At 32.8% G+C, this 17,449-nt stretch overlaps 3 protein-coding genes across 3 annotated transcripts; all 3 read right to left on the reverse strand.

The window, feature by feature from the left end:
• Positions 1-2,833: 2,833 nt before the first annotated feature.
• On the reverse strand, positions 2,834-4,744 carry LOC110614917 (zinc finger protein ZAT9). Its single transcript, XM_021756608.2, has one exon. The coding sequence runs from the start codon at positions 4,352-4,354 to the stop codon at positions 2,894-2,896; it is 1,461 nt and encodes a 486-aa protein (XP_021612300.1). The 5' UTR covers positions 4,355-4,744; the 3' UTR covers positions 2,834-2,893.
• A 1,728-nt stretch (positions 4,745-6,472) lies between these two features.
• Positions 6,473-7,797, reverse strand: LOC110616101 (putative expansin-B2). Its single transcript, XM_021758424.2, has 3 exons — positions 7,556-7,797; positions 7,151-7,457; positions 6,473-6,934 (listed from the first exon to the last, which is right to left on the reverse strand). Exons 1-3 carry the CDS (start codon positions 7,737-7,739, stop codon positions 6,607-6,609), a joined length of 819 nt encoding a protein of 272 aa, XP_021614116.1. The 5' UTR covers positions 7,740-7,797; the 3' UTR covers positions 6,473-6,606.
• A 6,403-nt stretch (positions 7,798-14,200) lies between these two features.
• On the reverse strand, positions 14,201-15,402 carry LOC110615068 (cyclin-U2-1). The gene is made up of 2 exons (XM_021756775.2): positions 14,712-15,402; positions 14,201-14,595 (listed from the first exon to the last, which is right to left on the reverse strand). Exons 1-2 carry the CDS (start codon positions 15,179-15,181, stop codon positions 14,328-14,330), a joined length of 738 nt encoding a protein of 245 aa, XP_021612467.1. The 5' UTR covers positions 15,182-15,402; the 3' UTR covers positions 14,201-14,327.
• Between the last annotated feature and the right edge of the window lie 2,047 nt (positions 15,403-17,449).

Below are 17,449 nucleotides of genomic sequence, written 5' to 3' on the forward strand. Positions count from 1 at the left end.
CTCGTTTAAGTGACGAGCCTCAAAATTGAGCTTGAGCTTGGCTCGTTTAAAAAACAAGCCGAACTCGGTCGAGCTTTTATCGAGTCGAGTCTCGAGTAGCTCACGAATAGCTTGGCTCATTTATAGCCCTAAGTAGGGGTAGGGGCAGTAGACCAGTTTGCAGTCGTAGAGGCCACAACATGAAAGACCTCCCAGGTCACATCAGCCACCATCGTCGTCCTCATATTTTCTCGAGACAAGGAAAAACTCTTCAGGAGGTTGATGTTATCCATAGAAATAACAGAGGCTGAAAAAGAGAGGTCAATCTAGTTAGAACTCAAAATAAGAAAAAGAAAACACAATAAGGAAGAAAAACAGAAAAATAATATTACTAGCTTCTTGGCAGTCCCGAAGGTTGGACATGAAGATGCACTTCTCGACGTCATACTTCTTCTTTACAGAAGTCACTTGAAGAAGGCAGATTTAGTCCAACAGGATCAACTTGAGAAAGTCGTTGCAGCCCTGAGGGACTTTCCTCCAAGAGAGATCAACATCTCAGTTAATCCTCGAGCTCTCTTTCAGCTTGACAATAACAAAGGTCTCAGCCTAGCCTTTTATCGAGTCCTTGTACTCGGTGAAGATGGATAACTCTGCCCGGGGACCAAAGTAGTATAACTCGTGATTAGACCAAATGAGATGGAAGAAGGTGGAGAACAAAGCAACATAGGGGGCAAAACTAGGGGTGAGCAGTATTCGGTTCAAACCGAAAAAATCGACCGAACCGAAACGATTTGAAATTTTGGTTCGGTTTTTTATACATTTCGGTTCGGTTTTTAATTTCAGAAATTTCGGTTATTTCGGTTCGGTTCGGTTTTGATCAGAAAAAAATCGAAAAAATCAAACCGAACCGATTAGTGATAATAATATATTTTTTCAATAATATAGAGAAATTAAATCATATTAAAATTAAAATATTTTAATTAAATTTTAAAATATTAAAAATAAAGTGTAAAAAATAAAAAAATTATTAAAAATTGAAACCGATCAAACCGAACCGAATCGAACCGAATCAGACTAGTTCAGTTCGATTCGATTTCTGACCAAAATCAGTTCGGTTCGGTTTTCATAAATACTAAAATTTCAGTTTTCGGTTTATTCGGTTCGGTTCGATTTTGAACCGAACCGACCGAATGCTCACCCTTAGGCAAAACCCCAATACAGACAAACGGACTCAAAGCAGCACATAAATAGAATGGAATTGGGAGACAACATATGGGGAGTCACATTGAAACATATGGGGAGTCACATTGAAGTGACAGAAGACCTCAATAAATAATGGGGTAAAAGGAAAAGTCAGTCCAAAATCACACTGCTTGACAAAGAAGATCAAGCTACACCTTTGCTAGGCGTCTACTAAGCCTGTAGGAGGTAGATTGGGGAGGACAATCCTTTTATTAGGAAGGGGAGTCCTAATCCTATAAATTATGGTACCAGCATAGTCGCTAGAGAATAATCGAAAAGAGGAGTAATGGAAGACACTAGACTCATGACATCGGGGATCCTAATTGAAGTAATGAGAAAATTAAGACGTACCTCAAACTGAGAAAACAAGGATTACAGAAAAGAAGGAGAGCAAGATAGCAAAGGCAGCGCAAGAGGAAGAATCGTGAGTGAAAGCAAAAGGCGAATTTGAAATGGGTAAAGGTAGAGAAAAGACGTTTTGTCAAAAGCACTCATAGAGCCGCGCAGTCATAATTAGAGTTTCGGGATTTATCCCTTATTAATCATGGAATAATTAACGAGTGGGTAAAGGGCACTTGATAACTATTAAACCTCGAATACCCTGACCTTAGCTAAGCCCATGTAGGAAGCTAGACGCTAGTCTCATCAAAGTCCACTACGCGGGTCCATTCATTAACATGCAGCCTGACTTCGTGCAAATAAGCCGGACAAAGTAAGACTTGGACCTATCGGCAAGAGATCTAGATCAACTGATTTGATGGGTCAGTAGGACTACAGACCCCATATATCTGAGATCATGACCGCATGGTGTCGGAGGCAATTAAATGGCTAGGACACAGTATATGATTTCGCGTGATAATGACATGTTGTATTGCAGCAGGACGGGAGTTACACGTCATTACAGGACAAAAGGAAAAAAGAATAAAGAGAGGAAGACATGAGTCATCCAAATCCAATTCACAAATACATACCTTAAGTCTACCCTATATTGAATATTTGAACATCACTTTTGTATCTGATACTCATCGAGAGATTATACAAAATTTTCAAGTATATGCTATCTCATCGTTATTACAAGGATCCTACCTCCAGGAAAATGATAAATTTGCATTTTAAAGGTGTCTTGGATTTATTATTTTATATTTTAATTTAGATTCTAAAAAAGAATGAATAAATTAGCATTTCAGGAGGGAAATCTGCATCAATTTCTCGATCAGTGCCACCAGTTCAGTTTCCACTGAGCTTTTCATGCACCTCAAACATCGAATATTAATTAAAACAGCGCCAACTGCGATGAATAATTATTAACTCTCCAGCTACCTTCTTAATCGCAATGTGACACACCACTGTTGATCAACTGTGGTTGGAGGGAATTGAACATGCCATGGATGTAAGCATCTGAACAAACTCATAAAAACAAAATACTACATGTATACTCTACTCGTCAATATCATGTATATTTTTTATTCGAGATGTTTTCCTTCAGGAATATTCACGGGAGTTTCTACTACCTCCACCATAAAAAATTACAGTAAATGGTATAGAATTATAATTATGAACCTGTCGAGTCTGTAATTACAGTTTTTCAATACAAAAATGCACAAAAAAAAATAAGAAAAAAAAAAAAAAAAAGAAGAGAAGACCTTAATGTCGCTTCACTGGAAAAAAAAATTTATGGGTTTGCGCCCACATCTGCAGTTGAACCAATCCCTACCTGCAACCATGGAGATGAGTTTCCATGCATGTTCATATCTTTGAGTTCGCTAAGCTTTGCTAGCTTCACCTTACTGTCAGCTTCATCATCCACATTTTGCATTGAACCATTACAATTTGTGTTGTTGTTGTTGGCGGTGGGGTTATTGTTCTTGTCATTGTCATCCTCGTTTTGATGGTGATGGTGCTGCTGAGTTTCATCCTTTACTTTTGCTTCAATCCCTATCCAAGTTTGTAAATAAATCTCTGTAGAAACTTCATAGTTAGGTGGGTTTGCAGGGGTTTCCCGCCGGACTCCGTTTTGCTCATCAGCTGGAGCTGGAAGATTCAGATCAAGCGTAAGATCAAGCGTTTCAGGAATATTGTCGATAAACTTGGGTCTTTGTTGAATTTGCTCAATGCGATCTTGGAAATGATGAAACTTAGCCAAAGAAGATGCATCTGGTGAATTTGAAGTGATCCAATGACACCTTTTATGTCCACCTAAAGCTTGTCCCGATGAAAATACACGATGACATATGGAGCATTCATGTACCTTTGATTTTCTTTTTGAAGTAGAAGCCAATGGAGCATTCGAACCATGATCAAACTGGAAAGTTGACGTTGATTTTGCTGGAAAAAATTCTTCATGTGTAATAACATCCTCATCGGCTAGACTATCATCGAGTCCTTGATCAAGCCGGGCTGCGAAACACCCTTTAACCTTCTTGTGACTAGCTCTATGTCCACCTAATGCTTGATGGGAATTGAAAACTTTCTTGCATGCTTTGCACTCAAACATTCCTTTAGCAACCCCTTTGGCCTTGTCCATGGGTGCTCTATAAGGCATTGGAGCTATAAAATTCATTGGATTTCTTCTCTCCTCTTCTTTGCTAGCCGAGGCACATGACTCCTCTGGTTCGGCTATTAAAGGGTCAAATGCTGCATTAGATAACATCATAAGGCAATTTGCGAGATCTTCCTCTTCGCTGGAAGGGCAATTTGAGCTAAAATTGCTCACTTTAGCTCTCAGAGATCTTTTTCTTTTAGACCAACCGCATCCTCCCCTTGGCGTGGCATCCTCGCCATCGGATCCTGGAGAGGAAACAAGCGACTCGACATCCTCGGAGCTGCATTTTCCATGTTCAAGAAAAGATTTCCATGATAAAAATTCCTTGCCACAATTTTCACAAGCACGACAACTCTTAAACCGATTAGGATTGGTTCTTAATGCATACATCCGCTTGCTGCTAGGAGGCACATTGCCTCCCAATTTATCTTCCCAATCGCTGGCAGGGTCTTCATCATCCATCTGAGCATTATCATCGCCAATTCCATGAGCTCTCATGTGTCCTCCTAGAGCCCTACCGCAGCCAAACCCTTTCTTGCAAATTTTACAAAAGTGCTTAAAGTTTGATTGTTGTTCTAAAATCAAAGCCATACAAGAAATGGAGGGGATGAGAAATTAAGAAAGAAAGTGGATAAATTAAGAATGGAAAAGATAAGGATTGGAGTTAATGTTCTTGTAGTGAAAGTTGTTGTAAGGTTGTATGGTGAAGAGGAGTAGGAGTCCTAGTTTTTAGATATAGTAATGGTCGTTTTAGCGGATGAGAGAGAGAGTGAAAAAAGAGCTGATTGAGTATGGTGACAAGTGGTGGGAGGAGAGCAAGGGTTAAGACTTTTTCCACAATTTCGTGGTAATGGCGCCGCCGGTTAAAAGAAACCAACGGAGGTCCGTGCGTATTGTTTAAAATGTGTGTGTTTTAGCTGTGGCTGTGTGTGTGTGTGAGAGAGTGAGTGAGGAAGTGAAAGGAAAGAGAGTGGTTCTAACTGCCATAGCTATTCATATCCCTTCAATTCCAAGCCAAGAAAACTAACTCATGCTTCTCCTTGTCTGTCGGTTGGTTCCACCTGCTTTTCCACACAAATATTATGTAATATTACTTCACTATTATTGTCATTAACCTTAATTTAATCTTTTTTTTCTCATTTTTTTTCTTTATTTGATGGTTATGTTTAGTCCACTCCACCTCAGTCCAACTAACAGATTTTTATTTTTGGGAAAATATTGCTTGTATTTTTAGTCTTTCCAATTTAAATAATAAAAAAAATTCTAAAAAATGAATTAGTTTAATTAGGCTTCATCTTTGACAATCCCATTCTCTACTATTTTATTTAATCCGTAATTAGTCAGTATTTTATATAGACAACTTATTTTTCTCTATTCATTAAGAGAATTAAAAAATATATATATATTTTCCATGAATTTGTTTTTGTTGATGAATGGGAATTTAGTCTAGAAACAAATCAATTGTATCATAATGTTGCTTTGATATAAAGCATTGGGAAAGCCAAGTAGCTGCTTAATAGTAGTGATAGATAGTGACAAGTAAAGTAAAGAGCTCAGTTCACTTGTAGTTTAGTTTAGGCCTTTAAGCAACCAGTCGATTTTTTACCTGTTTACTTGAGAAAATTAATGTATAAATTTATTTGGTTGATTTTGATGATATCTGCTACCTACCACTTCACTGAACCAAGGAATTTACTTGTGAATAATGATTTTTTTTTCTTGTGATCTTATTTCAATCGTAGTTTTTGGTTTGATGGGCAAGTAACTTCATTTGATTTGGAGGGATCGCTGCCGCAACACTTTTTAAGTGTTAATTGAGATACAGTGTTGCATTCTATTGGTGTAGCCACTGCTTCACCAGCTTCTATGATGTAATTTATTAAATAAAATTTTTTCAAAAATTATTATTTTATAGTAATTGAAATCAGGTTGACATAAAATTAGAATAAAGATAAGAAGTAAAAACTAAAATAAGATTTAAATTGAAATCCAAAAATAAATCTTGAAATTGGAACCATAAACTGAAACTATATTGAAATCCGGTATTGAAATAGAAAATTAAAGTCAAAACCATATTGCTTTGGAAAAAAAAAACAAAAAGTCGAAATGATTTGTACCAACTTAAATATTCAAATTAAAAATCATATTCAACGCAAAACTAAAATCGAATTAACCAAAAATAGATTGAGCTAAAATAAAAGTAAGTTGAATAAAAAATAAATGAAAGCCCCAACAAAACCTTCTAACTTGTTATTTGAAATTTATCATTTTTAAATTTTAAATTCACATGGGTCTTAAAGATATAAATTTATTTAATTTAATCTAATCAGCATCTCATTTATAATTTAAATTTCAATCTAAAATTTTTAATATATAAAATCATACATTTAATTAATCTCTACCTCCAAATTCTTTTCGGACTTATTTTGTATAAAACCAAAAACCAACGTGACAATCAACATTCAAAACGAATTGGAAGAATATTTATATTAGGGAATACAGGTGAGGAACAATATCAATTGGTTTGAGGGTTGCCTATTTTCATTTCTCTTCATTCGGTTTCGGCTGGATGATTACCTAATTAATTACCATACTTATATGACATTGTCAAATCCTATGAATTCTTTATATACACTTGACCCAATTAATAATGCAAAATTTTAGTCCATCCTTTAATTTGGCAAGTAATTAATCTTGTAGCGCCCAAAATAATTCCACAACCTACGTTTATAAATATATATTAAAAAGCCTTACAAGAGTTTCCATGTGGACTCTGATTTTAACAAGTCTGCTCCATGGAAAATAATACACACAGCTACTAGAAATCATATCATGTAATATATCTAGAAATTGACAACTGATCTATAGGTTTTTCCCGGCTGCCAACCAACGGGAATTACGTCACTTGCTACAATGCTCTCGCCTGACTTGAGCGTGGTTAGCCGGAGAGACAATGGAGCATGTAGAACCGAGCCGGAGTTGAGTTGCCAAACTGCACCCCATGATTGTTGCATCTTAACCCATGAGTCAGATGGTAGCGCCTGTTTTATTTCAACTGAAGCAAGGTCACCGTCTCCGTCTTCGTACTCCACTAGGGTTGCAAAATAGTAAGGGTTTGAGCCAGAATCAACGTGAAAGGACAAAGTCCTGCCTGGATAGTTGCACTGAACCCTGCTTGCCACAGCATTATTAAACACAGTTTAAAGCACTTATTGATTACCTAGTAGGTCAGATAAAGTACTAGATTGACATGAAGCAATTAATATTGTCACATGGATAGTAAAAAAAAAGTGCAATTAATTATATTTGACCAAATATATACTTGTGCTTGAAGACGACAATATATAACTTAGTCAATCTATGTTCTTCATGAACAGCGTGAGTTACCTTTTATATTGAATCTGCAAGACTCCGGCATTACGCAGTTGATCAGCCTGCCCAGAAACAGCCATGGCTCCAAAAGCAGTGCCACTCAAATCGAAATGAACGGACTCTGAGGTACAAGGGCCTCCAGGACACTGATCTGTGATAACCACTGTTGCTGGTTTCCCAGAGCATGCTGAATTAGAGGTGCATTTCACCTCATAACAGGCTCCACATCCTTTGCCTGATTCAAATAGAGAAGGTCCTCCAGCTGCTATCATTGAAGAAAATGGAGGTCTATCTACAGCGTCTTGATACCCACAAGCTCCACCTGCAAGGAAAGAATGGAATTCCTTTTATTAGCTTAATTAATTCATTTTCAAAAACATATACATACATGTATGTGTTTCTTTCGTTTCAATTACATACCGTCACTTCCAGCGCCGTCGGGACTCCCATACCACGTCGCCCCAGCGAGTGTCCAATCAGAAGCAGATTGTGCTATTGAAAAATTGAGGGACTTGGGGTGGAAACAGTAGCAGGAGTTGAAGAGAAAGACAAGTAAAAGAATGGAAAGAGGGAATGGCTTTTGAAGAACACATACAATAGCCATAATGATTAATGATTATCAAACAACTGCTGTATGTTTGTTTTGAGTTTGGTGTGTGATATGGATTTAAGAGGATAGCTATATATAGAAGGAGGAGGGAGTGCAGAGCAGCATGGGAATGGGGTTACAATCCATCTTATGCGTGGTGCCATGTGTCAGCATAAGAGCTAGCTTTCCTTCATGGAATAAGCCAAATAGTCAGATTTTTTAGATAATACGGAATTTATGTGAACTTTTATCTTATTCATACAGACAGATTTATTAAGAATGATACAAGTTTTAGGACTCTGAAATATTAATAAGTTTTTTTTTTTTTTTTTTAAAGTCATGATTTTTGTATATATGAAAGATTTCCATAACACAAAAGTGGACAAATTTTATAATTATCTTGTCTTATCTAAAATCAAATGAATTTAATTATACAATATAAGCGATGTGAAGTATTTTTTTAAAAAAATTCTTGTGTAATTCAGTCAATTTGATGAATTTACAGAAGCAATACTATAATTTTCGATTTTTTTTTTTTAACCTAGCTAAATGATCTTCATGGTCAGTAGGTAGCTGGATTTTACGATGGAGATCTAATATCACGTGACCTGTTGCAGTTGCAAGTTCTAACTAAAATGGTAGTTCTAGTCACTGCATTTATTTCCATAATATATTTAGGATGCAACATTCAATTAATTATCCATATTAATACAAGGAAACTTCTCTCTTTTTATGGCAATTTATTTCAATATTATTCTTCCATTCTCTTTTAGATTTCTTAATTTATTTTTACTAAAATGAAATCTGAATCTAATTAAAAATATCTAAATTTAATTATTATTGTTTAACTCCTATTCTATACTTGACTTCTTATTCTCTCAAAAAATATTGCTTGCACTCTTCTTATTCAGTCATAATTAAATCAATTTCTTTCGGAAAAAAAAAATAATAGCCTCTACTTCCTATATTTCTCTGGTTTCTTTTTATAAGAATTAAAAAAATAAGAAATTTTATAAAATTAGGACTTTGCTAATTTAATTTTATTGCAGTTTGGTCTGCAGAAACTGTAAAGGTGTGCGTTGCTTTAGATGCTGAAGACGGTTATGTCCACATTGGTAGGCCCCACTCGATGAGTCAGTTATATTACCGGACCTACCAAACGTCCGTCTCGTCTTATCCTATCATTCAACCCATACTCAGACCGGAGGCCGTTTTCCATGGGATACGGCTTGGACCCGTATGAGATTCTCATTTCGTAATCGAAAGGGAAAATTGTTCGTTAATGTTGGCGTTAATGGTGGTTTTTGGCCGGTAAAATACTCTCCTGTTACATGATCGTACGGTCCATAATAATCCCATTTTTCACGTGCTTGTCCACATCATTCAAATTCTACGGCACGTAATATTGGGCGGGGATTGGGGTTATTGATTACTATAGTATTTATTTTCTTAATTGTAATTATCATTTTCACGAGAATTAGACTATGCGATAAGGATACGACTCTTTTCTTTTCAAATACTTGGCAGTCGACATTTCGTTTGACTTTTTATATTTATCGTTTCTTTATTTATTATATCTCTAATATGACGTTGATATATTTGTATTAAATGCGTGTGGTACATAAATGTTTTTTCATTTAAGTTTTTTTTAACTAAATATGACAAGTATTTTCATCAATTATTTTACGATTATTTATTTTGAATAAATTAATTACTTGATTGATGTAAATGTTGAAATTGTTCAAGAAAATATTTAGTTTTGAAATATAAATATATAAAAGATTTTTTTTTTATCTTTAATTTTACTCTAATAAAATTATTTAAGTAAAAAATTATTTTTTTCATTCCTGAAATATAATATAATTAATAAATTAATCTCTTTATTTTTAAGAACTAACACTTTTGTATTTAAATTTTAATTCCATTAGAATTATAAATCCCTCCATAAAATTGTGGTTAGTAACTGAAAAAATAATTAAATTATTCTTTTTAAGATCTAATATTTTAGTCTCTAAATTTAATTTTTACAAATTTTTAAATTTTTAAATTCTAATTACAAATCAAAGCAACAAACTAATACAAATAAAAATTTTAATAAATTTAAAATTTAAAATTTAAATTTAATAAATATAATAAAAATAATAAAAAAATATTTTTTCGCGTTTGAAATATAATATAATTAACATATTTATTTTTTATTTTTTAAATTTAATACTTTAATTTAATTTTATCAAAATTTAAAATAAAAAAATATTTCAAATTCAATCTCTACAAATAAATAAAAATTTCAATAAATTTAAATTTAAACTCAATAAATATAATAAAAATTAAAATATATAAAATTTAAATTATTAAAAATAAAAATTTCAACTTAATAGAAGTTGCTTTAGTGACGACCTCGTTGTCGATCACTGTTTTTATAATTAGGGATTAATAAGTAACTTTTTTAATAATTTAAGGACCAACTAATAAATTTTTTAAAATTATATAGATTAAATAATAAAATATTTAACAACAAAATTAATAGAGCGATTAATTATTAAATTTTTTAAAATTTTAATAATATTTTAATATATTTTTTAAAATTAATAAACTAACTAGTAAATTTTTTAATATTATAAAAATTAAATAATAATTTTTCTATAAAGATATTTTTAAAATTTTATTTTATTTCTTTTCTTTATCAGCCATGAGTTATTAACTTCGGTCCCTTCTATTATACCCTATTTAAAATTTTAAAATAAAATTAAATATAAATATTAAAAAATACAAGAATTTTTATTTTTAATATTGAATATTAAATTTATTTTTCTCATAAAATCTTATAAGATACAACTATAAAAATATAAAAGACATAAAAATGAAAACCTTTTATATCTTTTATTTTGAATCTAAAGAAAAAAAAAACTTTAAAAAATAATTTACAAAATAAAAGTTTGAGAAGAACATATATATAAATTGAAAATTAGTACATAAATATATATATATATATATATATATTATATACTCAATCAGAAGAGAAACCAACCCATAAAAATGGCATAGAAAGAGGGGGTAAATGGGATTTGAAGCTCTGAAGTTGTAACCTTCCTTCCTTCCAATCCAGCCGTTAAAGCAATTGTAGCTGCTGTAGGAATTAGGGATAAGACTACACTCGATCCTTCCTTACTCAATTATATTGAGAAATTTTTTTTAAGAGAAATTTTAAATTTTTTATGAAATTAAATATGAGAGAGAGTGTTGAGTTTTAAAAATAGAGAAAAAAATTTATTAATTATATTATATATTTAAAATTAAAAAATATTTTTTTCTTATTTAAAAATATAGTGGGAGAATTATGGAGTAAAAAAAAAAACATAAATCAAGGAAGATGTCCACATGGTTATCACAATCAATGGGAGAATTATTTAGGAGTTGAGTCCATTTTTCTCAGCAACGGAGGAGCATAAGCCACGGGGCTATCATTTTCATAGGCGAAATAAGATGGAGTTTCAAAAACAAAAAGGCAAAAATTTAATATTTCAAAGTCGCAAGAAAATTTCCATAAGTGACAAATTCCTAGTAGCTGAAATGAAAATCAACCTAAAATAAATACTATAGATTGAAAAGAAAGTGTTATAAAATTTAAAGTAGACTAAAAAGGGTTTTATTTTATAAGTATTTACATACCGTCTTTAAATGAATAATTAAAATATATTTAAAAATTTATTGATAAATAAATTTTAATTTCTCTTTCATTTTTCGATATCTATTCATACGAAAAAATATATATATATTAAAATTAAAAAATTATTGATAAATAAATTTTAATTTCTCTTTCGTTTTCTGATATCTATTCATACGAAAATATATATATATATTGAAATTGATAAAGATAATGTAAAATAATTGAATCTGTTTCATTAATAAGATATATAAAGTTTATGAATATTTCTTGAAAATTATGAGCAAATACTTATCTTAAAATTGTGTGCACATGTGATTTTGGAATTTAAAACATTAATTAGGAAGGGTTTTAAAGTGTTGATTTTGTAAATGCTATTGTCATAATGATGCAATAGGATTGTCATTTAGGGATTGGGGTAACGTGATATGTTTAGCAAATTGATGTTGAAAATGAGGCCGCAAAAATAATAGAATATCCCAAATTCATCTACCCAATTAATTGGTAAGAAATTTTCTCCTAATTCACAGTATAAAAATATTCCCCGATTGAATTTCTGCTCTGCACTTATTCTTTCTGATTAGTAATACAATCTCATGAAGGATTCTATATTTTATAATAATTTAAATTAAATTAAAATCAATTTGATTTTGAATCCCAAGTGCCGTGTATTATTGGATCGTTAAGCCCAGGTATTCGGAGACCTAATCCATTCGAAAGTGGGTTTTGACCCATTTGTATGAGAAAAACGACAGCTCTAATCTGTGCTGAACTGCCAACAAGATATTTCAAGGAATGCAACTATACTTGTGGCTTTAGATCTGATCATTTCAATTTTAGAACTCTGAGATAGCCCAAATGTTAGCCCAACTCCACCCACAAGAAGAAAATTAGTAGGAACATTTGCATTGTGAGAATTGTAAGCTTCACCATCGATCATTTTCCATCTCATGTATTTTTTTGGGTACTCTGTTCGAACATCAAATCATAGAAAATTAAAAGTTGGAGAGAGCCTCAATCACAGCATCTTGTTACGATTTGAAAGTGGTTGGATTTGGCTCAAAATAATGCATAAAGGAAATAAAGTGCTTCTCTAATCAGCACTGATTAGATAACTCAAGGGGACTGCTTACCAAACTTGTGCAATTTCATGAATTCTCTCATTTCTCTAATCTCCATCTTATTGAAAATTCAGACCTGTAACTGTATTCATGGTCTGGAGCCTCCTCTCCTTGTTTGGATATAATATTACATGTGTGCTTGTCTTGAATTACGCTATTGGAATCTTTTTTTTTTTTTTTTTTTTCTTTACAGATTGCATTTCTCATATGTCCATATTATCTCTTTATTTAAAATTTAAAATTTTATAAAAATTCAATTTAATTATTTATTTTTTGGAATGAAATTTTTTTTTTAATTTATAAAATTTTTATTTTTAAAAATGAAATTATATATGAATCTTGCAAAATAAAAAAGAAGCCATGCTATTCCAAGATTAATGCGGATACGCCCAGCCCACAATTGGTGTGTTTAATTGTATGATCATCTTGTTAAACGAATTGGGACAATCATGTGGACCCGCATAATATATATATACATTCAACATTATTTAAAATCAATGATTTTATATCAAAATCGTTAATTTCATTTTGATTTTAGTTGAATATTTATTTAATCATATTAATAATGACAATTTTTTTAATTTTAATTCAGTGTAAAATCAATTTTGGTTAAGACAGTTCTAATTACTCATTTGATTCTTACACTACACTTGACAATATTTTAATGAGCTGACAAAAACAAAAGAGAAAATTTGCACATAATGAAAGAGAGAGAATAATAAAAATAAGTTTTTTTTTTTTTAAATTTTGCTTTTGTTTCCCATCACTCGAAATATAGAGCAGATACGACCTGGCAGTGGCAAGTCTACTGTATAATGGTCACTACTCAATCCATTGAACCAAATCTAGAGGATCAAGTTCGTCGGCAGGTAATGGAGCCACTTCTCATAATTAAATCTTAAAACCATAATTAAGCTTAGCATTAGATGCATGCCCTAAAGCTAACACATATTCAAATCACCAAAAAAACACTAAACTCTTTTTCATAATAACAAATAAAATAATGCTTAATTAAAAATGGATTGCTTCTAATTGTCTAATCCAAATAGCCCAAGTGTGGCTGTACAGTCAGCCACTTGTTTCTTGTCGTTTTCAATGTCTCTTCCTTTCCTCCTTCCTTCGTCTTATTGAGCTGTCTTCTGTTGGTAATACATTATAATTTTAGTTTAATCTAATCTAATAATTGTTTCATGTTGTTTATTGCCATATCTGTCGTATCAGACAAATGTAAGAATCTAAAGCAGGTCTTCTTTTGCACTTTTTATTATATTAATTATTAAGAAAATAATTTTGAATCTATTTTAAATTGTTTTATGAATATGTAAAATAAATACTCCATTAATCATTTAATTAGTTATGGCATCATTCACGCTGTAGCATTTAGATCAGACTTAAATTGGTTTTCTAGCAAAGGATTCAGAACAAATCTCCTGTTGTTCAGTCCCCAATCTATTAATTAGGCTCTCAAATCTTCATTCTCAATTTGTAGAAAAAGAAATCTTAATTATCAACTAATTAAACATTTTTAATTTCGTGGCCAATAACTTTCCCATGATTTTTTTTGAAAAAAATTTTACAAAATCTCTTCATATTATTGATCAAAGCTTGTTTTCCAGTTAAATAATGGGAAAACTGTGCTCGAAAATTAACATATAATTATCAATTATAATACATTATGATGAACATGAATGTATTAGTAAAGAATTAGATCTTATAAAAGAAGTAATAAGACCACTCTATATCTGCTTTACTGGTTTAGTGGTTTTAGCAAATTTTTATACATTTCAATCTGTACAGAAGAAACATTTCACTAATACTCTACAGCATAATTCGAGTAATTTGATTAATATATCTCTTCTCCTCGTTTTGCCCTGCTTTGATTTCTTCTGCACATCTCAAAGTCTTCTCTATGTGATAGCCTCCTCCAATGCTCACTTCCCTTTCTAAATGGCAACAGTAGCTCTCAAAAACACTCAAGTTCACATGTAATTTGAAGCCCATCAAGAACAAAAATTCAAATTCCAAATTATTCAGCTCATTCGTAGTTAATCCTCCAACTCTTGCAAAATAAGAATTCCTGTAATTCCTGTTCAAGAAAATGGCATGATTCATCAGATTTATTTTATTTTATTTTTCCCCCTTTGAGAAGACGAAACTAGAAATTCAACAAAGTAAAAAGCTTGGAGAAAGAACAGAACTTACATGTCCTCTACATATTTGGAAGCCACCATGATAGTTGTAATGAGAAGCCTATGAACATTTCTTGCATTGATTCTAAATCCAGGATTCGCCTGGCAAAACCGATCAATATAAACATAAGCTACAACGTAAACGGAAGGCCCTGCTCGAGTGTATCGGAAAATTCTCTCAAGATAGGACTGAATTGTCATGTCCGGCGTCTCGTAGCAATCAAAGACCCTAGTTCTGATGTCTTTCGATAATGCCCATGAACAGTTCTTGGCGATCCTCTCATTTCTAGCCATGGTTCTTTCTATCAGAGAAGCAAGAACAGAAATTACAAGTGGGGTATTGGAGTCATTCTGATATGAATAAGAGTATAGATCTGATCGGAGCTTTCTCGGAGAAATCGCAAGCGAAGATGTAGCCATTATGGTGTTGTTGATTGTTGTGGAAAATGGATGTCTTGAAAAGGATTTATACCAGAAAGACATCAAAAGTTGGGCTCCAGAGAGAGCGAGAGAGAGCTGTGGGGTATCTGCTACGAGTGGTGAGGTTTTAGGAGGATTTATACTTGAATAGAAGAATAGAGAAGGAGACTTGGAAGGGATAGTTTAGCTGTGAAAACGAATTAAATAAAAATAGGAGACATTGGTTTGGCCACTTGGAAGGTGGTTGGAAGCAAAGATAATATCAAAATATAAAGATTTGAGTGCCTCCTATGTGTAAAGCCAAAGTACAGACAAAACAGCTAAGCTTACACAATTCTATCATATATTTATATAATATCTCTACAGACTCCTCTCGCTACTGTTTCTTGGAGCTCGCCGACAGTATGGTTTTTGACGGGGGGTAAGAAGAGAGGAGACTTTGATAGCTGGTGAGTCTTCGGATTGGGGGAGTATGGACCCACATAACAAGACGGCATTTAAAGATGAGTTTTGCATAGAGATTTGTGCATGAGAAGTCCAAAGTGGATCCAAAACTAATCACACGTGCAATGGCTTGACCTATCGAAATCATCAAATCTGGGTTTGCAGCTTGAGGCACCTGCCGTATCTTTTGCTAGTATTTTGCCATCCACCTCCGAAGTACCATTATACCATTTGCAATTTGCTTCTTCTTTCTATGCGTTTTTGGAAATCACCTCAAGACCCTCTTTTATCGGCCAGATGTGAATTAGGTCAGGTGCTTGGAGTTCTTCAAGCCTTGTTTAATTTATTTTTTAAGGGTAAATCAAGGTAAGTGTTTGTTAAGAAAAGGGCAATCTTTAGACAAGGTGGAGCCTATTTTTCAGTTGAAAAGCAAAACATTTAATTATAAAAATCAATATAATACAATAAATATTAATTTTTTAAAAAATTATTTTGAATCTTAAATCTCAATGCCAACAGGCTGGCTGGCCCGTGATAAGATTTGGTGGATCCAAATGAGAAAAGATCTATTCAATATCGAAGACTCAGCATCCCAATTGGGCCACCGACAGGCAATGTTGGATGCCCTAGCTTAATATCATCCATAGTCCAAGTTGATGCTCCACTTCTGACTCTTTTTTTTCCTTGCTGCTTCTATTGCAAACAAAGGGTTCAAAATATCAGGCCCATGCTTTGCTCGTATAAGGTTTAAGTATTGATATTTTGCATTATCAATTCAGGGTGATTCATAATCTTATTTCTGAAAAGAAATTAATAATTTTTAGAAAAGCACTATGTCAAAGATTTGCATGCTTTAAAATACATTATAAAATAAATTGATCACCTAATTAAATAATAAATTGGACATAAATTTACAAGTTTTAATTTCTACCAAATCCAAACAATAAAAACGATAGTGATAATTAAATATAGGCTCGTTAAAGCACCCAAAACCAAGAGAAAATGATCCGTAGCCATCGAATCGAAGCAATCCAGGTAGCCAAATGGGTGGGGAGCAATCCTGATACCCTCTTCCGAGTTGCTCTCAGTCGATTTGCTAATCACAATAGACTCCTTAGAAATTTCCTTTAGAGCAGGAGGAGTCTTGAAAGAGGCCGGCGCCCAAGGACCGATGTCTTGGAAATTGCTGAGCAAGAGTCCCCTAACACTAGCATTAAAGCTAGAGAAGGTGGGGGTAGGAATAGAGCGGCGAATAAACAATGTGGGCGTTGTAGCCTGAAAAATATCCCTAGTCACATTATCAACATACTTGTTGGACTGTGAAAGAACCCATTAACACGGCAGAAGCTGAAAATAAAATATCAATTCAGTTAGAACTCGAAACAATAAAAGTGAAATGTAATAGGGAAAAAAAACTAAAAAATACTAGTTTCCCGGCAGTCCCGCAGGTTAGATACAAAAATACACTTCTTGACGTCATATTTCTTTACAGAGGTCAATTAGAGAAAATAAATTTAGTTTATTAGGCTTAATCTAGAAAAGTCATTACAGCCCTGAGAAATTTCTTCCCAGGAGAGGTTCATATCCTAGTTAACCCCTGAACTTTTCTTTAACTCGACAACCACAAAATTTTCTGCCCAATCTTTAATCGAGTCCTTGTACTCTACGACTATATTCACCCAGTCCAAGGACTAAAATAATAAAATCCATGGTTAGACCTAACAAAGTGAAAGAAAATACAAAACAAATCAATAGAATGGACAAAACTCCAACAAAGGCAGATGGACTCAAAGCAGCACATGAACAAGATAGAGTTAGGGAATAACATTTGAGAAGTTATTCTAAAATAACGGAAAACCTCGATAAAGAAAGGGGTAAAAGGGAAGG

This window comes from Manihot esculenta, chromosome 5 (assembly GCF_001659605.2).
Source record: "Manihot esculenta cultivar AM560-2 chromosome 5, M.esculenta_v8, whole genome shotgun sequence".
Taxonomy (NCBI): Eukaryota; Viridiplantae; Streptophyta; class Magnoliopsida; order Malpighiales; family Euphorbiaceae; genus Manihot; species Manihot esculenta.

Bases quoted from the DNA above. Each gene is read 5' to 3' on its own strand.
- LOC110614917 (XM_021756608.2), bottom strand. From the start codon at position 4,354: ATGGCTTTGATTTTAGAACAACAATCAAACTTTAAGCACTTTTGTAAA.
- LOC110616101 (XM_021758424.2), bottom strand. From the start codon at position 7,739: ATGGCTATTGTATGTGTTCTTCAAAAGCCATTCCCTCTTTCCATTCTT. The intron at 7,458-7,555 runs GTATGTAATTGA...CTTTCCTTGCAG, and splicing joins CGACGGCGCTGGAAGTGACG to GTGGAGCTTGTGGGTATCAA. The intron at 6,935-7,150 runs GTAACTCACGCT...TGTGGCAAGCAG, and splicing joins TTGCAGATTCAATATAAAAG to GGTTCAGTGCAACTATCCAG.
- LOC110615068 (XM_021756775.2), bottom strand. From the start codon at position 15,181: ATGTCTTTCTGGTATAAATCCTTTTCAAGACATCCATTTTCCACAACA. The intron at 14,596-14,711 runs GTAAGTTCTGTT...TTTCTTGAACAG, and splicing joins TCCAAATATGTAGAGGACAT to GAATTACAGGAATTCTTATT.